The sequence below is a fragment of the Spinacia oleracea genome, chromosome 5 (assembly GCF_020520425.1).
Source record: "Spinacia oleracea cultivar Varoflay chromosome 5, BTI_SOV_V1, whole genome shotgun sequence".
NCBI classification, from domain to species: domain Eukaryota; kingdom Viridiplantae; phylum Streptophyta; class Magnoliopsida; order Caryophyllales; family Amaranthaceae; genus Spinacia; species Spinacia oleracea.
In genome coordinates, this window is record NC_079491.1 from 81,927,832 (window position 1) to 81,951,277 (window position 23,446).

Genomic DNA, 23,446 nt, shown 5'->3' on the forward strand with positions numbered 1-23,446 from the left:
ATCTAAGTCGGTTGTAGCGAGAGGAAAGGGGGAGTCAGGTTCCACTAGGGTTAAGTCCCTTAACCCGATATATTCTACTGTGGTGGATCCGGCGGCTTTTGTTGAACTTGCTGGTTTGCCGCCGTCGGCGGAAGTGAAGATTCCCGGCTCGGATGAGGAAGCCTTTGACTGTCCAGAGGGGTATGTGGTTATGTATGAGTATCCGTTCACAATTGGCTTCAAATTTCCTTTCACTCCTCTAGTTAGGTCCTTTATCGAGGTTTTCCATTTGAGCCCGGGTCAGTTGATGCCCCAGATATGGCGGGTTTTCACGGTGGTGCACGGAGTTACTGCGAACTGGCGTACGCCGTTTGACCTGTCTGACTTGATGTATACTTACGACCTAGCGCTGCAGAAGTGTTGTAGGTATACCTTGGTTACGAAGAAGGGGAAGACGAACTTAGGTGTTGGTTTAGGTGTGAACGACAGGGGTTGGCAGAGTCGTTTTGTCTTCGTAGGCAAAGATTCTCTGGGAGATAAAGGGTGGTTTCTGGTCGAGGGATGGACGACGGAAGGTAAATGTGTCGTTTTATCTTTGTTTCTCGTCGTTTTACTGAACGTCGCCTTACTTGGTTTTGTTTTGCAGTCGTCAAGGCGTCGTCGTTGACTGAGTTGAACGCTGATTCCGAGGATAAGTATCGGAAGTTCTTGGGTTATTCTGTCGAGGATAGGTCTTTTAGTCGCGACGGAGAGTTTTTAGACGAGCAGGAGGCGAACCGGTCAGGCGACGTCGCCGAGGAGGAGGAAATAGACGAGGAATCAGGTCAACTGACTCGTCGTCGGAAAAGGTTGGATTTGCTTGAGGAGGTAGTGGCAAACTCACACTACAAGAAAATGGTGTAAATATTGACCAAATTACATCGACGCTTTTAAAGAGGGTCGCTGTGAATTTTTTACGCGAAAACAAGTGAAGCAAATATCAACGCTTTTAAGCGCCGAAGTAAATACCAACCATAAACTGAGTCGAAATTTACCAACATAAACACGGTTTGACATACGTGTCATATTGCCCGCTAGTTGAAATTTTCAAAGACTCTTAATATTTCAAAACCGCTTTTCTCACCTAGGAAACATTCAACCACTCTCATCTCAACTGACTCACCCATGTTACCTCACTATTTTCAACAGAAAAAAAGTTCGATATGCTCTACCCAATTATTTTCGCATATGAAGGGGATTGTAATTTTTCAGATTTAATTTCACACTTGCACCACCTGCATTTCTCTCGCCTTTTTCTTTATACTATCTGGGGGTTGCTCGATTGAGCTTGAAAGTTCAGCTTCAATGGGCGGCGGAAAGAGAAGAAGGCATGATGTTGGAGCTGTGCACTCTAATGGCAGATTCAAGAAGCCTCAAGCAAGGTTTGTTCTTAGTTTTCTCTTCTTTTTTACTCAGTATATTTGCTAGAATCTCTTCTTTGTTTGTTTTTCTAGGGTTTGAACTTATAGGCATGAATCAATTTTGTTTGCAATAGATCTTCCTTTCATCACCTTTTTTCGTATTTTTTCGCAAATTAGGATTTTTTTCGAAATGATTAGGATTCTAATCTCAAAATTTGCGGATTTAACTGTTAATTTCCGATTTCATATATGAAATTGCGACTTTTCTCACTATTTTCCGGTTGAACTTTGGGTTTCTTTAGTATATGTGAAGCCTTGAAGGGGTTCAAATTGGTTAGCTTCTTTATTTTTTTATATTCAATTTATTTTTGATTTATTGAATTAGGCATAGTATTCTTGATTGATTAAATTGGTCTTTGTAAGATTGACTGTGTTAGATTCTTGTCAACCTTCATGATATTCAGTTTATCTATAAAATATGATGTAGGTATATTTGGGAACTCACTGACTAGTATGGTAGAAAAAAATCATAGAGCATTCTTTTCTCTAGGTACGTCATTGTATAGTATGTTAGAGCTTGACTATGTCACTATCGCAGGGGCGTTATCTATTTTATCGTTAACTTGACAATGGGAATTTTACAATTGGCTGGTATACATCTTGCAGACTAAACCATAATATGACAAGGAATGTAAGGTCTGTACAAGGCCTTTTACAGTTTTCTGCTGGAGACCAGGTGAAGATGCAAGGTATAAGAAAACTGAGATTTGCCAAACATGCAGTAAATTGAGATATGTATGTCAAACATGTCTATTTGATCTTCAGTGTGGTATTCTGGTCCAAGTTCGAGACACTGCTCTTAGCATTCGCACTAATGATGCCATTCCCAAGAGGGAATATTTTGCCGAGGAACATGATGTCAATAGGGAATATTTTGCAGAGGAACATGACCGCAAGGTATACATCTTTGTTTCATAATAACTGATTACGTTTTGGGTGTGAGTTTGGCAAGTTACTTTACTAGTTTACCTAATTTAAAGTTAATGCAATGTTTGTGCTTTCTTTCTGGATTTCATCTGGTAGTCAGTGTTCATTGTTTTACTGGTAGTCCACCTTACTGTTAGTTGCCAAACCACACGGTTAGGTTAGGTTGTTCATGTATAACTCCAAGAAGCCAATATTTTCTGAACTTTTGTAGTGACCTCAAGGTTTGGAATACGTTGTAAGTAGTCTGGTTAGCCCTCGTCTGTCGTTAGGCTTATTATTTGCATTGTAAGTAGTCAAACTGGATAGAATATTGTTTCTAAAAGAGCTCAATGGGGACCAAATCCTGCTTCAGTTCCTCAAGAGGGGGTAGCTTGTGTTTTACTCTAATTTTTGTTTCTATAGGTTTGTGGTAAAGGTTTTCAAATATAATCGCTTTCTAGATGTACAAGCTTTACCATTTTTCAATAAGTTATCCATTTGAGGTCATTAGCCATTTAGTTAATCAGTTGTGGTGAACTGGTGATTGTAAACTTATCACGGCGTATAATTATTTTTAGATCTCTCTCTCTCTCTTCTCCTTTGATCAAATGGTTTTTAACTCTGTTCTAATACTTGTATTGAACAATTGACGTGTCTTTCGACGTAGATTTTGTTTATTGATACCTTTGGTGACTCCAAGTTTCAGTGAGTAGGTTTAAGCCCTATAACAAACCACCCCTCTTGCATTAGCATTGTGTTCCTTTTATATGTTTCTTCAGCACTATGCGGTTTTTTCAGCCAAAATCCCTTTCCTTCTGACATGGAGGTTCAAGTCAATGCTTCATAATGGTAGACTCAACTAGTATTGATGTAAGCTATTCAACAGCTGACAGTCAGTCATGGTAAACTGATCATTTCACAATCATTAGCTGTCTTTTTCTCCAGGGAGCTAGAATTGCAGAAGAATGTGTATGTAATTCATGTTTGTTTTTAAGTTCTTATTCATTTTCCAATCTAGTTCATTGAGCACTTGTTTTCTTTCAGGTATTTCCTTGTCATATTTGGACTTTGGGGTATGTTTAGCCTATTTATAGGGGAGGAGAATGGTAATTTTTAATAGTCTGTCACAATATGGGTTTAGCGGTGTCTAAGTATTCTACATTGGCCTAGAGTAGCTCAACTTGCTTGAGATTAGTTGTGGGTTGGGTACCCTTGCTATCAATACACTGGCATTACACTTTCAGAAGAGCAACTGAAATTTGTCGAGTAGAAGATGATAAAGGAGGTTGGCTTGTTTGATTTGTTGTCTCTCTAAACTCTATCAAATGCCTTTCTGCACTTTCACTTCCAATAAATGTGATATGCACACAGGATCGCATTACACTCCTTCTCTGTGATAATCTACAACTACAACTGCAAGGTGCCCAATAATATGATTCAATTTTCAGCTTGTATGACCCCCTCAAAATTCTCTGCAAAAAGCAGTAGCCAATAAATATATATTTCTTCCTTCCTTTTATCCTCTAATTGTTAATTTTCTTATGTTTTATGGTACAGTGAGATGATAGAAACAACATAAAGACATGAATCAGCAGAGTAGGACATGAATACAGTCGAAAGGTTTTGAGCGGTTTGTTTGTGCAGGAAACTAATGCAGTAAATCCATATTTCTGGAAGATGGTCCAGGAAATGATCAAGTTAAAAATGTAAGTGATAATGCAAGTGTTATATTTTCTCAATATGACTCCTATATGGCTGTATATATGCTTGTTACATTGATGTCTAAGTTGCCAACTTCCCATTTGTAACAACTCACAAATGTTAATACTTATAAGGAATGCAAAAGATGGATATAATTGCAGCTATATGCGGCCTTGTTTGAACATTGGTCAATAATATAAATCAGTTTTAATCAATATAAATCAGTTTTAATCAATATCTATAGCTATTACTAAAAGAAATACCGCTGACATTATTATTGGACACGTGTCATTTTCTCCTTTAGTTTTTTCTCGCTTAAATCCGTTCCTAACCCAATCTTGAGTGAATGACAACTGCATTCCTATTTACTAGGACTTTTTATTTTGAAAAAATGTCTGTTTACCTTCCCCAGTAAAATGCTTGCTTCTACTCTGTTTGTCTTTTTCTACAAGCTAGAAATTGACTCTGCAATTTAGGGAGTGAGCTTTTTTATCTTGATAGACGAAGGCTCAATTAGGTTGGGGCTTTTTTGCATTTGATATGTGAATAAGTTTCAATTTCATTTTTCTGTTTTAAAAATTGAATATGATGCTTATTTGTTGAGTTGATAATCATTGACCCTGATTTAAGTTGCAAATGGTGAATTTGATGGTCCATTTACTTCTTAGCAACATGGTTTTGAACTTTTGAAGGGCATATTTTCGACGAAGATGACAAATTAGAGGTTTTCCTCTACGGCTACGGAATACGTGTTATGGCTTTTCTTGCTGAAAAATTGAGGCGAACCAAAGATTTCTGTTATCCTTGAGTAAGATCAAAAGTAAGTAGCTGTTTTTATAAAATTATTGAAACTAAAGCTTCCGAGAACCTTGCATTGCTAGCTAACTGTATATGTCGTGTGCTATTAAATCTGTTGATCTAATAACTATTCTTGCTAAGTGTATAGTGCTTGAAATAATAATAGTAGTCTGAGTCCAATTTTGTTTTGGAGCGTTTTTTTTTTACAAAACTTTTACCATATTTTAGCTATTTTGAGTGATGTCCTCTTAGCTGTATTGTTTTAGTCTTTTCTGCTCCTGTGTTAGGTGTCGGTGTCCTTAATTTACAGGAAATGTTTGATTTATTTGCAATAAATGAAGATGACACTAAATTCTCAATTTGAACATAGGATGCTACAATATAATGCTAGCTAGATATATTGCCATTAAACTTTTGCTGACTTCAAAATCTGATCAATTACGTTTTAGGCGATAGCTTTCCAATATCACAGTATATAGGAATTCAGAGCTAGAATTAATGATTATCTCTTAATTTATGTGTAGTAAAATTAATATGTTTAATAAAAATGATAGGATAATAGCTATGTTTGTTTATATATCTCTTAATTTATGTCCAACTTTCTATTAATGGATGAGACTTTCTTGTTTGACAAACGGTTGAATTTGAGAGCGATGTGAGTATCTGTATTCTCATAATGCTACTTGTATTCAGACTTTAATGTTTTGTTCAGGTTTTCATTGTATAGATGTATACTGAATTATTTCGTTTCAGTTCTCTTCAGGTTTGAGTTTGGTGCTTTTTTGGATTATTTCTACTTCCGTGACCGCACATATCTTTTTGGTGAACCTATAAAGGTACTCTCCCTTCCCCTTGTGATGCATCAGTATATGAAAGTATGAAACTAAGGAGGTCTTCACATTATCTTATCTGTATATGTACCTTTTATCTTTTCACATTATATGTACCTTGGACATGCATACATTTTCTAGTAGAAGAAACTTCCCATAAATATTTGAAATATTAAAATGCTAACTCCGGAGGCTGAAATTGATAGATAAATAAAAATATTTCTGGTTAGGATACATCTTAGTTCATTTCCTAGTAGAAGAGAAGAAACTTTTTTTTGCAGAATAAAGAAAACAATAACAATTGATCCACAAAAGATGAAAGGAAATTTTATAGCTTAGTTTCTTCTTGTAGTTTGATCTCAATGCACTAGGATTTGTCGTAGTTTGATTTATTGCTTAGATTTATTTATTGTATTATGAGGATCTTTTCCAATCATTTGATGAATGGGGGATCAGAGGTCCTTCCTAGAAGGTAAACGACGTAAACCCCTTTCTAGCTAGGTAGTTTTTATGTATTTGTCTTTTTGATGACATTCAATTTCTATTTTTAATTATTCGAAAGTATAAAAGTGTTGAGATTTTTGGAACCTTAGAGATGCTCAAATTTTGCATGGTTAGAATCATATTCACTTATTTTACGGTTTTATTTTTACAAGCTCGGGTGATTGATTTTAAAGATATGTTAATAATATAATGCTTTATAGATCTCCTATAGATATTGACGTATTAAATTTTATATGCAGATTATTGATGATTCAAGTGGTAATGATATTGTAAAACGTGGATCAAGAAGTCAACAAGTGATCTTCAAGCTAAGATAGCATGGCAATATGATTTACTCGTTTAATTAGTAAGTAGACAAAATGATGCTTGCTGTTGTTTTTGTTTTAAAATATTGTTTTGTTTGATTATACAATGTAAAATAATGCATGGATGATTATTGTTACTATTTGTAAATTATATTCAAATTAATTGAAGTTCATGATAATATAATGAACACTAGTATTTATCTGATTGTACATAAGTATTGTTAAAGATTATGGATTTAATTTTACGGTAAATTGTGACTTTTAAACAGGTCTAAATTTATTTGGCGGCGAATGTATTGTTTCAAATTGTGACACTCAAGAGCGTCAAAAATTAGTGGAGCGAAAATTTAAACAACATGAATAACGGAATCAAGCGTCGAAATTTGTTGCTTTGTTCCGCGAAAGTGTAGGAAATAGTGACGCTTTAAGTCGTTGAAATATAGCGACCAAACAAAGCGTCTTAACATGACAAATAGTGACGCAGTAAACCGCCCAAAATGGATCATAAAGTGACGCTTTAGAGAGCCGGAAAATAGCGACTGTGACAATTTCGACCACATAGGGAAGCGACGAAATTATAAATTTCGACGACAAAAGGCGTCGATATATGATCAGAAAAGCGTCGATAAGTGCCGTGTTTTTTTGTAGTGTCATCGTCAGCCGAAGGTGAAGTAGGCGATATGGCTGACAACTCAGGTATTTGTCGTTTGTTTATTTCGGGGTTTGTATATATTTTTGTTTTTGCTTTGGATAGTGTTTGACCTTGATCTTTTGTATTGGGTGTAGAGCACACTCTGTCGTCTAGGCCTGTGTCGAGGATGTCTCAGAGCGAGATTCAGGAGCGCGCAAGGAAGCGATTGAGGTCGTCCTCGACTTCTGGTGGACGAGGTATGACGGTCGTACCTCGGTTTTCTGCGATAGGTTCGTCGACCGAGACGCCTGTCGTCATAGGAGCCGAAGGCTTTCATCCGATTGCTTCGTCATCGCCTCCACAGCCGTTCAAGGCGTCGTCTGCTGCTGTCGACGTTACTAAAGTGTCTACTTCGTCGGCCAAGAAGCGTCTTGTCGAGACGGATCCTGTCGAGGATACGGTTATCACTTTGCCCCCAAGCTTCTTGGGTGATGAAGAGGCGTCGGTTATATGGCCTTTCGCTGATCGCTTGATCTTGCCTACGACGTATCGACGATATCACGAGGTGGATCCTCTTCCTGTCGCGTCGGACGCCGCTGAGCTTAGTCTGCGGGTGAGTTTTATTTAGTTTTTTCTTCTTTTTTGTTTGCGAAAGATGTGTGTTGTGTAAATCTGTTTTGGCATTGGTTTTGCGCAGGCGTCGCAGGCTGCCTTGGCTGTACGTAGGCAATGTTCGTTGCTGTGCGACGAGGTGACGAATGCGAGGCAGCTGACGGCGACGGCGAAGAAGGCGGCCGCGTCGTGGGAAGCGAAGTGGAAAGCTGCTGAGAAGAAGGTCGTGGACCTTGCTGCGGTGGTTAAGGCCAAGGGTGATCAATTGAAAGGTAAGGATAAGCAGTTAGCCAACGTGGCTAAAGATCTGGAGAAAGTGAAGGAAGAGCTGGCCTCGACGACGGAGGAGTTAGATGGATTGAGGAGCTTGTACGACGCCCTGCAGGAGGAGGCGAAGGACGTCGAGGCTCTCGCTATATGGAGGACGCGGGCGCAGATGATGTACTCCTGCTTGATTGGGGAGACTAGCCTTTGGCCATGTCAAAAGGAGGTGGACGACTATCTGGCTAATGGCGGTACCATGGCTGACCTGTCGGTGTCTGTGGTGGATCCGGAAGAGTTAGCGAAGACGGCTGACACTGCCAGTACTGATGCGACAGAGGTGGATGCGGCTTTGTTGGTGGTGAGTGCGCCTGTTCCGGACCAAGAGGGGGAGGTTTTAGCTGTTGGGTGCGAAGAGGAGGCCCTCGTCGTCGTTTCTCAAGACGAGACGTTGGACGTGGCGTCGGTGGAGGTGCCAGTCGTGCCCCCAGAGCAGGAGTCGGAGCAGGAGGCCGTGGCCTCTACTCAGGAAGAAGGGATGTAATAGTTTGTAGTTTTCGAATTTCTGTTGGTTTTTGTGTTTTGTTTGTGAACTTCTTTACTCGTCGTCGATGGCGACGACGAGGTGGTTTGGATGACTTGTGTTTTGTTTTCGTGTTTGGAATGTTTTTATTCGTCGTCGATGGCGGCGACGCGGTGTTTGGATAATGTTTTGTGTTTGAATTTCGGAAGTCGTGGCCTTAGGGGTCGCGCGTCGTGTATGATAAGTTTGTTTTTCTTTTCCTTAGTCGTTTGTTCCTTATGGTTATCCCGTCGCGTTTTGATGTCTTAGTTTCGTGTAGTAGATGCTTTGCAAGTAATAAGTATTGAATCGACTAATGTGTAAAATCATACCTGCGCTGTTTGTTCGTTGTCTCTCGCGATCTCGTTCTGAGTCGTACATTGTTGCTTATGGATGTCATTCGTCGTGCGTCTTGCACTCTGCAAAAGAAAACATGGGTCGCTAGGAGGATTGGCCGTTGGGGATGCCAACGGCCCTCCGATGCTTAAGTCAGTAATGGTTTTTAAACGAAAATAAAACGATAAAGAAAAATAAAGACGACGATACGATGACTGATAAAATTGGTTACGACGAGATTTCAAAAATGGTAGAGTTTAAGATGTGTAGCGTTCCAGCTTCGGGGGACCGGCTTGCCATCTTTGGTAATGAGTCTGTATGCCCCCTTTCCGACGATTTTATCGATCAAGTACGGTCCTTCCCAAGCTGGCGCAAATTTACCTGCGTTTAATTCTTTCGTGTTTTGGAACACTTTGCGCAACACCCAGTCGCCCTCCTTGAACATTTTTACTTTGACGTTTTTGTTGAAGCATTTTGCCACAATCTGCTGTTGCGACGCCATTCTTATCAACGCTGCTTCTCTGAAGTCTTCTGTGTTGTCGAGGTTTTCACTAAGTTCGACGTCGTTCTGCTCTGGCGTCATGAGTCCATATCGTGCACTGGGCAGCGTCACTTCGGGGGGTAGTACTGCTTCGCACCCGTAGACGAGTGAGAAGGGGGTCTGTCCTGTCGCCGTCCTAGGCGTCGTTCTGTTGGCCCATAGGATGGATGGCAGCTCTTCTGCCCATCGTCCCTTCTTATCGTCTAGCCGCTTTTTTAGCGATGCGATGATTGTTTTGTTGCTGGATTCCGCCTGTCCGTTTGCTTGGGGGTACCTAGGCGTCGACGTCTTTAGCTCGATATTCCATGTTTTGCAGAAAGCCCTTGTCTTGTCGCTGATGAATTGTGATCCGTTGTCGCAGATGATTTCTGACGGTATTCCGAACCTGCATATTATGTTAGTCCATATGAACGAGCATACCTCTTTGTCCCTTACTTGTTGGAATGCGCCTGCTTCTATCCACTTGGAAAAATAGTCCGTTAGGGCTAACATGAAGACCTTTTGTCCTGGGGCGACGGGCAATTTGCCAACGATGTCCATCCCCCATTTCATGAAAGGCCACGGAGTTAGGGTTGGATGCAAGAATTCAGATGGTTTGTGTGTCATACCTGCGTGTCGTTGGCACTTGTCGCACTTGGATACGTACCTCATGGCGTCCTTAAGCATTGCTGGCCAATAGTATCCATTTCTTTTGATTCTGGTTGATAAGCTTCGTCCTCCTTCGTGTCCTCCGCATTCTCCTTCGTGGTATTGTTTCAGTAATATTTCCCATTCGATTTCTTCGGCGCATCGCATCAGCATTCCGTTTGCTGATCGCTTAAATAGTACGTCCTGCAAAATAACATATCGTGAAGCTTTGAAAAGTATCTTTCTGGCTTCTAGCTTGTCGTCGGGTAGAGTTTCGTGCTTTAGGTAATCGGAGATGGGTTTGGTCCAACTGTCTGTGTTTACGGTTGATAGGACGAGGCTGGCGTCTTGTGGTATGTCTTTTTCGATGGCGGGTGACAGTAGGTGTACTAGAGGTATGGTCGAGAATGGTGATTTTCTGAGTGCGGATCCTAGGTTGGCAAGGGCGTCGGCTTGCGTGTTTAGGTCTCTTGGTACTTGTTTGATGGAGAAGGGTTTAAATTTGGAGGTTAACTTTTTCGCTTTCTCGAGATATAAGGTCATTTTTAGGTCTTTAGCTTCATAATCGTCGTTAATCTGGTTGACGATTAGTTGTGAATCGCTGAAGATGTTGAGTCCGCTTGCCCCTAATTCCATAGCTAATGTCATTCCAGCGATTAACGCCTCGTACTCTGCTTCTTTGTTAGTTGCCTTGAAATCGCAGCAGATCGCCTGTGCTATCATGTCCCCTTGTGGTGACTTTAGTACGACGCCTAAACCTGCACCACGAAAGTTAGATGAGCCGTCGACGAAGAGTGTCCATATTCCTCCTATGTTGTTGATGAGTTTGACTTCGTCGTCTGCTATCCTCTCTAAGTCGGGGCTGAAGTCTGCCACAAAATCTGCTAGGGCCTGCGATTTTACAGCCGTTCTTGGTTGATACTTGATGTCGAAGCTTCCTAGTGCCATTGTCCACTTCTCCATTCGACCTGTCAGTTCTGGCCTACGCATCACAGACTTGATTGGATAGTTAGTCATCACCACTATTTGGTGAGTTTCAAAATAATGCCTTAATTTTTTGGCTGCGGTAACGAGTGCTAAAACGAGTTTTTCGAGGGAGGAATACCTGGTTTCTGTTTCCAGTAGTGACTTACTGATGTAATAAATGGGTAGTTGTTGTGCTTCGTCTTCTCGAGCTAGGACCGCGCTGACTGCTGTCGAGCTGACGGCTAAGTAGAGTTGTAGGACTTCTCCTTCTTTTGGCTGGGACAGGAGGGGTGGCGACATCATGTATTTTTTGAGGTTTTGCAGGGCTGTTTCGTGGTCGTCGGACCAGTTAAACCCCTTGTTTTTGCGCAAGACGTCGTAAAATAATCGACACTTGTCCGACGATCGCGATATAAAACGGTTTAGTGCCGCCACCCTTCCTGTCAAGCGCTGTACCTCTTTTATGTTCCTGGGGGATTGAATGTTGATTATCGCGCGCACTTGGTCGGGGCTGGCCTCGATTCCTCGTTGGGTGACGATGTAACCTAAGAATTTTCCTGCGGACACTCCGAAAGAACATTTAGTTGGGTTAAGTTTCATACCGTACTTTTTCAATACGTCGAAGGATTGTCGTAGGTGTTCCACGTGATCGTCAGCCTTCCTCGATTTTACTAGCATGTCGTCAATGTATACCTCCATTGTGTCTCCGAGTTGGTCTTTAAACATCTTGTTGACTAATCTTTGATATGTCGCACCTGCATTTTTAAGACCAAAAGGCATGACTTTATAACAATAAATTCCTCTATCCGTTACAAAAGATGTTTTTTCCTGGTCGTCTGGGTGCATGAGGATTTGGTTGTATCCTGAATAGGCGTCCATGAATGTGAGCAGCTCGTGTCCGGCTGTGGCGTCGACCAGGGCGTCGATGTGCGGCAGTGGGAATGGATCTTTGGGGCAAGCTTTGTTGATATCAGTGAAGTCGATGCAGACTCTCCATTTTCCGTTCTTTTTACTGACGACGACGACGTTCGCCAGCCAATCTGGATATTTAACTTCCCTGATCTTCCCTGAATCTATCAATTTTTGGACTTCTTCGTCTATGATTTTATTCCTTTCGGGTGCGAACTTACGTCGTTTCTATTTTACTGGTCTGAAGTTGGGGTCGACGTTGAGCTTGTGGGTGATGACGTCTGGGCTGATTCCTGTCATGTCCTCGTGTGACCAAGCGAAGCAGTCCGAGTTTTCTCTTAGGAATGACACTATCTGACTTTTGATGTTGTCAGGCAGTGAGGCTCCGATCCTTACGACTTGGTCTGGCTTTGTTTGGTCCAGGACTATCTCGTCGATTTGTTGGTCGTCGGGGTCGTCCGATGTCGACCCTGGCTGTAGTTGCTAGATGGACGACTTGGATGGTTTCAGTGCCGTCTCATAACATTTCTTCGCATCTCTTTGTTGTCCTTTGATTTCCATGACCCCCCATTTGGTTGGAAACTTGATTGATTGGTGGTATGTTGATGGTACTGCCTTCATTTTGTGGATCCATGGTCGTCCTAGGATGACGTTGTACGCTGATGGACAATCGACGACGTTGAACTTGGTCATCATGTTGACGCCTTCTGCGTATGTAGGCAGCAATATCTCTCCTACTGTCCGTAGTGCCTCTCCACTGAATCCTACCAGAACTGTTGATCTCCTTACAATATTTTTCTCTTCTAATCCCATTTCTTGTAGTGCTTCCAAGAACAGTACGTTGGCTGATCTTCCGTTGTCGACCAGTATCCTTTTTATCAAGGCGTTCCCTATTGGGAGCGATATTACCAACCCGTCGTGATGTTCCCGCTGTGTGTCTACAGAATCTGAGTCGTCGAAAGTGATAGCCATTGCGGTCAGGGACTTGTGCAGTGCGACCTCGTCTTCGGTTTGCCCCTCTTCCATGGTTTCAGACTCTCCCCTGTTAATTTTTTTAGCTGCAGAAGAAGTTAGTCCACAAATATCTGAACCACCAGAAATGACGTTTACCACTTTATTGAACGGTGGTGGATCTGGTCGCTCGCTGCTTATCGTTGGGCCGGGCAGGGTGGTTTGCTCTTTGGAGAACGTTTCTTTTCCCTTGTCGCTCAACAGCTCTTTTAGATGCCCCCGTTTCAGGAGGTATGCGACCTCCTTTTTGAGGGAGATGCACTCCTCGGTTGTGTGGCCGTTGTCGCGGTGGAAGTAGCACCATTTGCTCATGTTCTTCATGGAGTCCGGTCTGTCGCTCTTCCGGGGCCATCTGACTGTTCCACCTACATTTTGAAGGGCGTTCACCACACCTCCGATGTCGACGTTGAAGCCGTAGTCGGAGATGTTAGGGTGTTCGACCCGCTCATTCCTGTAAACATTGTTAGTATCATAATACTGATTGACACTTTGTACCTGGTTTTGCCGAACGTATGGTTGGTGTCGCCAGTTGTTGTTCCTCGGGGTGTACGATCTTCTGTCGCTGCTGCCCCCTATCGACCGTTGAGATGCTGTTCGGATGACCTCGTCGTCTTCGATTCGCATCTGGGCAGTGGCCCTTGATCGCACCTCTTCGAAAGTTGCACAGGGGTATTTGGTTATTTCCCGGTATAACTCCGAATTGGGGATGAGGCCTCTTTTGAACGCCTCAATAGCAGTCCTGACATCACAGTTTTTTATACCAATTTTTTCACAATTAAAACGGTTAAAATAATCGCGTACCGACTCGGTTGGCCCTTGAACCAACCGATAGAGATCACTGGTTTGTTTCTCCAACTGGCGACTGCTGGCGAACTGTTGGTAGAAGGCGTTGATGAGTTCGGACAAACAGGAGATGGATCCGGGAGGGACGTTCGTGAGCCATTCCAAAGCTGCTCCATCAAGGGTGCCGCCGAAAGATTTGCACATGACAGGCTCCACTAGGTCGTATGGGATCCCGATCTGCCACATGCGCTGCTTGTAGAAGTTGACGTGCCTGTAGGGGTCGGATGTCCCGTCGTACAGGGTGGTCCAGGTAGGGAGTCGGAGCGTGTGCGGAACTGTCACTCTAGCGATCGCTTCACAGAACGGCGACGCTGCGTACCCGTCGGTCGGCTCGGTCTCCACGGGCGTAGGTGCTCCGGGAAACTTGGTCATCAACTTCATCAGGCGAGAGTAGTGCTTCGTCATGCGTGCGTCCATCTTGTTCAGGCGCTGGGTCACCGGATCGGGAGCTTCTCCGTCTTCTTCCTCACGGGTCTCCTCCTCATCGGTCATTTCTTCGAAGTCGTCGAGCATCTCGAACGTCAGCTTTTTTGGCTTCCCACCTTTGTAGCGGGATTGGTGCTTGTTGCTTTTCACGGATTCGAGCTCTTTCTGGAGGGTTTCATTGGATGCCCTCTCTTGGGCTAGCTTGGCTTGGGCTTTCTCGTAAGCCGCTTTCATCTCTGCGATCGTCATCTCTCCAGTAGTCATGGTGAAAGGAGTGATTTTGTGTAAAATCTAGTTAATGTCCCCACAGACGGCGCCAAACTGTTTATGCCAAAATTCGTATGGGGGCGACTTTCGGCTAGGATCGACACTAACTAAGCAAAGAATTAACAACACAAATAAAGAGACACGACACAGAGAAGTGTTGACGCGGAAAACCCAGGAATAAGGTAAAAAACCGCGGATAGCTATGAGGCTATCAATCCACTAAGTATTCTGTATGATTGTTTATGCTTTTCTCTGAGAATCAATGCTGAAAATAAAATATAACAATGAATGCTAAAACACTTGATAGCTTAAGAGTTGTAATGCTTGAGTGAACGTCCTTTGCTTGTCATCATCTTCGTCCTTTTATAGGATATTTCCAACGGTCTAGTCGGTTGAGAGAATCCCACAAAGATAGGGGTATCTTTGTCACACGTCTCTTTAGTCTTCAACCACCTCCGCGCTTCTCGCGCATGTCTTGGACTCGTTCTTGCTAGCGTGACGGCGCTGCCTATCATGGGCTTTAGGTTAACTTATCTTCATCAACCCGTTTCTTGAGGACGCGTCTCTGTTGCCTGTGCGTTGTCGCCTGTCCTTCGTCGTTTATGCCTCGTCGTACGATGCTACGTCGGACGTATCTCCCTGGAGCTGTGTTTACCTGCGACACGACAGAACCTGGCTGACACGACATGATCAAACGTTAGAGCGGTTATGTCGTTAGTCCAAAAAGTGGGATAACACTTACTACCTCCGTTTCAAAAAGATCTTTACAGTTACTATTTGCACGGACTCCAATGCAATATTTAACTACTAATATATCCAATTTTATATGGGAAAATACATTCCGAGACCAATTTAACAAGATCTTACATGTAACTTTTTGATGTATATAGTGGTGAGAATTTACGGTCAAAATTTTTATACTTTGGACACATTTTCCAAAGCGTAAAGAACTTTCTGAAACGGAGGTAGTATGTTACTAAAATTTCCATGCATGCTATTTATGTTGATGCTTTGGTGTGTCCGGTACCGGCGTCCCCGTACAAATTTCTACTTAGTAATAGACCTGAAGTAGCATCATTATACGTATGATCAGGATTCAGGAGTTGCAGAACAGCAATGGGAAGGACGCAAGGTCCTGGAGTTTCTTATAAGAAAGGTTCAATGTGTGCTTTGAGTTTATAATTATATTTAATAATTAAAATATGAGCATTATTGTCATCGCCTCCATAGCATAGTGGTATTGCGTTCGCTTCGTAAGCGAAAGGTCGCGAGTTCGATCCTCGCTGGGGGCTGTTTTTTTTAAAAACCCAATTCCTCTATGATCAAATTAGTAAGGGATTAATGAACACAAAGTCATAAATACTTCGCTGTAAAAATAAAACATGATAAAAATGAAAGAAACACAGGCTAATTAAAGAGTACTTTGCCTTTTCTTTTCATACTTGATATTGTCTAAATGATCTCTAGCCTTCAGCATTCAACAACTAGGCATTAGCAATTAGGGAAGATGGAAGGAAGGAATTAAAGGGAAATTAAACAAAACGGGGGTAAAATAAGCACGCAACAACGTCACAGACCGGAAAATCGTTAAATGTTAGCACTGCAAGTGACAGCAAACAGAAGGATTAAAACTATTTGTGCTGACCATATGGCTCGAAACTGTTTACAGAATTAGCAGGCCCACCAGCAGCAGCAACAGCAGGAGGATGAGGAGCACCAATGGATTCAGATCCAGCAGTGGTAGAAGCTTCTTTCAAGTATCCATTCACAGATGATGGCCCTCCATAATAGCCATGATGATGATGAGTAGGTGGAGGTCCTATATGAAACACAGGTCCAAATGCTGCATACTGATCCATGGCTGCCCTACTCAGTTTCATGAGCGGCTCACAAGTACGCATGGAACCACGTTCTCCCTCCAGTTCCCTGTAGCGATGCAGGTAAAGGGTGAGTGGCTCAATATAGTCGTCAAACCCTAGCTTGCTCATGGCCCATAGCACGTCTTCTGCGGTTATTGTTTTACGCTGCTCCCTCTGACACCTCTCATTTGCTTCTCCTGTTATAAAGCTTATGTACTCTGACACACACTCCTGCATTTTCATGTACATGGTCTCATTAATCATAATTCCATCTTTTCATTTGCATATATATATATATATATATAGCCATGTAAACCTGTAATTACCTGAATTGTTTCCTTGGCATCGTCAGAAATTTTGGCATGTGGTGGAAGAATCTTGCGCATGATGCGTATGACATTAGCGATGGGCATAAAACGGTCCTGTTCCCGCACAGTGCACTCGCTGTTATCTTGATCAGTTGATACAACAGACTGATTATTGTTGTGGTTACTACTTCCATTGAAGTTACCGTTGCTATTGTTGTTGTTGTTGTTGTTGTTGTTGTTGTTGTTGTTAAGGTGGTGGTGGTGGTTGGTATGATTGCTCATGTCATGGGACAACACTTTTCCATTCATTTCTGTCACAGAGATTCAGTCACACACATCATGTACATATGTAAAACAAATGAACGGCAATTCTTTTATTGCTACTATGGGATCAGACAAGAGAGGACAAAGCGTTCAAAAAATATAGGTACTGAGATTAGTATCGAAAAACTAGTAGTATGATATTATCCTTTACTAGTCAAATTATATATCTCTCCTCTTTCCCCTTGTTGCACCACGGGCCACCATTGGCTAACCTGGTCCTCGCACCACAGGCCCATGCAGTGATGCAGTTAAAGCTTAGTTTCATTGGCCTCACCTGACCTGGTCAAACGTATTTACCAACTAAGAGCATGTTTATCAAACACCAAAACTTTGGCTTTCAACCTTTATTTTTTCTCTCTCCCCGACACCAATAAAATCTAACAACATTTATCAAATACCAATAACATCATCAGATAAGTTGACCCTTATCATTATTCTAATGCACTTCATAATTTTACAAATTTTTGGTCCCCCATATGCCACCCTCTATAAATTGTCATTTTACAATTAAAAAAAAAATTAACCATATTATTTGGTCCCCCTATATGCCACATGTCAAGCCCTCCATGCATGCAATTGGTTTTTCTTGAATGGTTTTACTATCTCACTTCCTTTCTCTCTTATCTCTCTACCTATTTTTTTTATTTTTTATTCAATTCTCTCTCTTGAACACCAAAAGTTGGTGTTTGATAAACATACTCTTAAATTGTTGGCAAATTCATTTTGGGAAGCATCCACTTTTAATTTGGTTACTATACATCAATTCAAGTGAATGAAGATGAGATCACCACATAAGCAACAACCCAATACTTAGCTTGAACGAGTATTCAACGAGTATTCCATAAGCTGTAACTATTAAATACTTGGTTTGAATTGTATCTGAAACCAACACACACCTGGGTGGATAGGTTACAGTCCCCTCTCAATTGTTCGTGCGGGGATCGAACACGTGTTCTCCCTATCAAGTTCAGCCCCAATCACCACTGAACCAACAATCAATTGGTAATCAGTTGATTTTTACATACCTACATTATGTGTAAGAATACATGTTGATTCCTCCTTTGCAAATGCTACTCACCCTTTCCTTTTTATATGTTACATTTGATATTTTAGACCGTCCCTTATAAAATTGCTTCACTGTTATAAAAGTTCATGGGATCGTAACCATAACTTTACTCTTATGTATAATACATTTGGTCCCACCATTTTTGTCTTTTAAAATTTTATGGAGTACTCAATAACTTTTAAAAAATCATTTTTTTGTACATGAGACAAACAATTAGGGATGAAGGGAGGAGAGTATAAGTTTTGGCTTATGTGTACTAGCCATTATGTGATGCAATGTGGGCCGACATCACACATACTCTTTCGTCACTAATTGTTTGGTCCATTTAACTCACGGTTTTCAAAACGCGACTTAAAATAAAAATGTACTCTAATTCTATACGAGTATAAATTAATCCGAGACTAATAAGATCTCACCTCACTAAAATAAAAAAGTTGTAACATTTAAGAACAGAGAAATACTGATAACAGATAGTCCGCAATAGCTAGACAAAATGGTTTTTCCTTATCCATTGATAGGCGTCGTTGCAGTGTAGCACCCCCGCAACATCAACACTGCATTTCTTTCCCGACGTGGCGACTAGCAAAACAAGTTGTCACGTTTTAAAGATTTTGTTGGATTAGACTACCGGTACATTTGCTATATTCCAAACTTGTATGATTTTCTAACTAATACGCATTTATTTATGTATGATTTTCTAACTAATACGCATTTATTTATGTATGATTTTCTAACTAAGCTACGCATTCATTTATGTGTGCTACGGTTGCTACCAAAATATGGACGGACTCGTATACATAACATATAAAGAGTATGTTACTAATCTACTACGTACTTGGTATGTTTATAAAGAGTAAGTCGCGAGTAATTAAAATAATGAAGTTGTTTGTAAGGTTTGATTCAAATAAAACAATGAATTAATTAATTAAGGGTTGAATTAAGAGGGGATTGTAGTTTGTTGGATTAAAATTGCATGATGGACACGTGTGAGTAAAAAATGGTAGAGAAAGGAAACAGTGCATGAAAGACACTTGCGAAAATGCATAAAATTAGGTCATCCTCATTGGCTCTATTCCTCCATTTAAATTTTAATAAATTCATGCATACCCCTTTAAGCACATGTTGCATGCACTATTATTGGCCCGGCCCTGTTCTGTCATTTCAAAACCCCCGTTATTATCATCATCGTCTGACTAATCTCCCATACTCCAATCCAATGTTATATGTGCTACGTACGCTACATAACTTCGATCGATATTTTAACATTGCTCACTATATCATTTCAATTCACAGTTTAAAGTTTGACTAAAATCAGACAATCTCTAAAACATAATTAATAACAGTCAAAAATTTTAAAGTTTGACCAACTGACACGATGTTAGAGGAAGTTTAATTAGTATAGTCCGTAATTGGATACGAGTCTTACGTACCGAATGCACATAAGCGCATCCCTTTAACTACTTACTTACTTAGATTTTCAAGTTATTATAACAATTATTTGAATTGGTAGGACAAATCAGGACTATAATGGACTAATAATTACTCCAATTCCCTTTTAGTGTGGATTGCAATTGAAACCGATTTTTGGGTGCTAAAATAAATCATACCAAGCCTCTGTTTGTTTTGATAGAAAGTGTTTTTAAGTAAAAATATTATTCTCCAAGGTAAAATATAATTTCAAATTAGTTTTTCTTTGTTTGGTTATTTACAACGAGAAGAATAAAATGAGACTAGATGAGTGATGATTGATCGGCAAAAAGAAGGGGAGACAAGGAGAAAAAAAATGAAAAAGTGGTTTTTCTTCCTTCCTTCATTCCCCAAATGGAAAAATATATTCCCCATTAAGAGAGTTATTGAAAAATTGTTTTTATCCCTTGCCGAAAACAAGTTAAAATGTTTGAAAAAGGAAAAATTATGTTCAATAAATACTTTTTACACCAAAAAAAATTTAGAAGAAAATAATGGGGTGTGATTTCAAAAACCGTGCTTAATTAGTTGTAAAGGATTACCTTATTTTAAGAATACTTTATGCCCATAGCTATATGAAAGTCTTATTTAAAAAAAATTAAAAAGAAAACCTTTGAATTTCCTTTAAAAGAAAAAGATTAAGAATGAAATAATTCAAAAAACTTGAGGTTTACTAGAACAATTGTATGGATATAAACAAGCTTATATCAATTTATTTATTTTTGATGGGAAACAAGCTATATATACAAACAAAACAAGTTGTCTGTAGATAATACATTGACGAGTCAAACATGAAGGTGTTCGAGTTGGACTAGTTTACGAAAACAAATTAAGAATGAAGAAAAAGAGTGATGATAGATAGATGCATGCAATGAACAGTAAATGAAATTGCATGCAAATTAAATTAACAAATTAAAGATTAGAGAGAAATGGTTTAGACGAAATTACCGGAGGAAGATGTCTTAGAGAGCTGCTGGTGGTGTTTGCGGTAACCATGGAAGCCCCCGCGATGATCCATCACTTATTATTATTGTTCTTTTTTTGGAAAAAAGAAAAAGAAGCAAAGATACTCCGTACTAAGTTTGCAGTGAGTCTAAGCTAGTGAATGAATGAGGCTACTTGTACTTTGCTAGATACTCTCTCACTCACTGATTATTTGGCAAATCAATTTAATATTACTTTTTAATTAGTAATGCTGGATGAACTCCACGTGGCTATATCTACTTCCAATTACATGCCCTTCATTCGACCCCCCACACACCCAAACCCACCTAACCTATTACTCCGTACTTTGTAATTCAATTGTAAAGCAACGATAAGGGAGGGACTCTTATTTTGATGTCTCTTAGTCTCTCTCCTATGCCACATAAGCTTCATCTTCAAATAAGAGTCCCCTCCTAAATTTTGTGGAAATGGACTAACTCTTAATACTAACTCTTATGCTCTCCTACCCTCTTTTTTTTATTATATTTTTATACAAAAACAATGACATGGCACTAGCTCTTATATGTAAGAGCTAGCTCTTATTTCAGAAATTTCTCTTACAATCTCCAAATAAGAGACTCTCATTATACACTTAAGAGCTAGCTCTTATTTTTTCTCTCTCCTTAAAAGTCACCTAAGAGCTCTTCCTTATTGTTGCTCTAATGTTGATATCTGGAGATTACTACATCAATCCACCGAGTTGTTTATCCAGCTCAGGTGGACAGTCTAGGTGGACAATTGAAGAAACCCAAAACTGATATGAACAAAGTTTTGGAGAGGAAAGAATTTAGTTGAATTAATCTCTCATAAAAACGAAAGAAATCAGAATAAACTGCTTATATACAAAGCTAAAACCAGCTCATTCATAACAGAATTTGTAACTAACTAACTTTCTGTTTTTAATAAATAATAAAATTATAAAATATTAAAATAAATATCATTTCCTATACTCCCCCCTTCAAGCTGGACCTTGGATATAAGTCCTAGCTTGGCAGAAAGTTGCTTGTGAGGAGAGGAAGCCAAAGGCTTGGTAAGAATGTCAGCAAGTTGTTGAGAACTTGAGACATGAGAAGTTTGAATGAAACCAGCTTCACCTTGTTCTCTAACATAGTGCATATCTCGTTTCAAATGCTTAGTTTTGTCATGAAACATAGGATTTTTAGCCAAGTGTTCAGCAGAAGTGTTATCACAGTGTAAAGAGATAGGCAAAGGCACTGTTACTTGAAGATCTTCAAGCAAACCCTGAATCCAAACAAGCTCACTTGCAGCAGCAGACATGCTCCTGTATTCTGCTTCAGTAGAAGATTTGCTAACACTTCTTTGCTTTTTAGTCTTCCATGAGATCAAATTAGGTCCAAGAAAAATTGCATACGCACTAAGAGACCTACTACTGAACTGACAAGAACTCCAGTCAGCATCACTATAGGCAGACAGAGTAAGATCAGCACTGGAAGAATACCAAATGCCATCAGTTAAAGTACCTTTAAGATATTTTAGAACATGCAATGCAGCACGCAAATATGGGACTTTAGGGGAGTGAACAAACTGAAGGAAATAGTGCTCTTGGTCCAAGTATGCATATAATATTAAGTCTAATAAATGCGGTTAAGTATTAATTAACAAGTTAATAATTCAGTGAGATCAAGTGAGCTGAATGTCTAGCTAGAGGTCGCTTCAGTTCAAGTGGAATTAATTATATTAATCCACAGCTTACTCTTGACTGAACCCGTAGGGTCAGACAAATAGTACGTAAACGGATCAAGTATTTAATGGCATTAAATACTCCATCTATGGATATTCGGAATCGACGGATCTTGGTTTCAGTGGGAGCTGAGATCGTCACAAGCAAGAAATGAATACTCCGGAAACGATGATATTGCCGGAAACGGAAATATGGATCGTATCAGAAATATAAATATTATCCAAGTCGTAGATGTTGCCGGAAACGGAAACATGGTACGTATCGGAAAATATTAATGGAAATGGAAATATTGCCGGAATCGGAAATATTGCCGGAAACGGAAATATTGTCTGAATCGGAAATTTTTTCGAAACGGAAATTAATTCCGGAATCGGAAATGTTAAATATTTTTCGTATCGGAAATGAAATCCGGAATCGGGAAATTAATAGGAAGCGCGTCGTACGAATTAGCATCGGACGAGCTTGCTAGACGAAGGCCCAGCACGAAGCCAGGCCCACGTCCAGCAAGAGAAACGCGCGCCACAACGCACCAGCCAAGGCTGCGCCAGGCCCACCGCAAGGCAGGCCCAGCGCGCGCCAAGGCTCCGGCAGCGTGTGGGCTTCGTGGCAGTGGGCTGCGAGTGCTCGTGGGCTGCGCGCGCGCGTGCATGGCGCCCCTCGTAGGCTGCTGTGCGTGCGTGTGTGTTTGTGTTCACATACGAAACCTAAAGCGTATAGGATTCGTTTAAATGATTAAATTCCTAATCCTAAAAGATAAATTAATTAAATAAGAGTTCTACTAGGATTCTAATTTAATTAATTCGTATCCTAGTAGGATTCCAATTCTCTTTCCATACCCCTATAAATATGTGGCCTGGGTTCACAATTTATAACGAGTTTTGAAGTATTCAAAGTGATTTTTGAGAGCAAAAATTCAGTCACATTCTTGCCCATAATTGCCGAAAATTATAGTACCTTAAGGGCGATTCTAGTTGGTCAATCTTAAGGCGGATCCGGACGTGATGTGGACTATCTACGGAGGGACGACACTTGGAGACCTAAAGACTTGTTCTTGTTCGGTTCGGGCGTAGCTAGGGAGGGCACGCTACAAAGTGTATGCACCTAAATTATGCTATATGATTATGTGTAAATAATATGTTTCCTGGCTTTATGGTTTTTCCGCATGATTTATGTTTATTCATATGTATCATAACCTAACAATGGTATCACGAGCCTCTTATTATTTTCATAATCTAAATTGCATGAACATGGTTAAATTTTA

General features: G+C 40.5%; 2 protein-coding genes and 1 non-coding gene across 3 annotated transcripts; 1 reads left to right on the forward strand and 2 right to left on the reverse strand.

Moving 5' to 3' along the window:
* Window positions 1-12,411: 12,411 nt before the first annotated feature.
* On the reverse strand, window positions 12,412-14,472 carry LOC130461646 (uncharacterized). The gene is made up of 2 exons (XM_056829803.1): window positions 13,766-14,472; window positions 12,412-13,678 (listed from the first exon to the last, which is right to left on the reverse strand). Exons 1-2 carry the CDS (start codon window positions 14,470-14,472, stop codon window positions 12,412-12,414), a joined length of 1,974 nt encoding a protein of 657 aa, XP_056685781.1.
* A 1,223-nt stretch (window positions 14,473-15,695) lies between these two features.
* Window positions 15,696-15,767, forward strand: TRNAT-CGU (transfer RNA threonine (anticodon CGU)). Its single transcript has one exon. It is a non-coding gene; the product is annotated as a tRNA-Thr (tRNA).
* Window positions 15,768-15,883: 116 nt separating this feature from the next.
* Window positions 15,884-20,586, reverse strand: LOC110775976 (nuclear transcription factor Y subunit B-6). Its single transcript, XM_021980563.2, has 3 exons — window positions 20,448-20,586; window positions 16,661-16,953; window positions 15,884-16,565 (listed from the first exon to the last, which is right to left on the reverse strand). Exons 1-3 carry the CDS (start codon window positions 20,515-20,517, stop codon window positions 16,107-16,109), a joined length of 822 nt encoding a protein of 273 aa, XP_021836255.2. The 5' UTR covers window positions 20,518-20,586; the 3' UTR covers window positions 15,884-16,106.
* Window positions 20,587-23,446: the final 2,860 nt, after the last annotated feature.

Excerpts from the sequence above, each read along its gene's own strand:
- LOC130461646 (XM_056829803.1), bottom strand. The coding sequence starts at position 14,472 with ATGACTACTGGAGAGATGACGATCGCAGAGATGAAAGCGGCTTACGAG. Across the intron at positions 13,679-13,765 it reads CAAACCAGTGATCTCTATCG|GACTGCTATTGAGGCGTTCA; the intron begins GTTGGTTCAAGG and ends CTGTGATGTCAG.
- LOC110775976 (XM_021980563.2), bottom strand. The coding sequence starts at position 20,517 with ATGGATCATCGCGGGGGCTTCCATGGTTACCGCAAACACCACCAGCAG. Across the intron at positions 16,954-20,447 it reads CTCTAAGACATCTTCCTCCG|AAATGAATGGAAAAGTGTTG; the intron begins GTAATTTCGTCT and ends TCTCTGTGACAG. Across the intron at positions 16,566-16,660 it reads ATGCCAAGGAAACAATTCAG|GAGTGTGTGTCAGAGTACAT; the intron begins GTAATTACAGGT and ends ATGAAAATGCAG.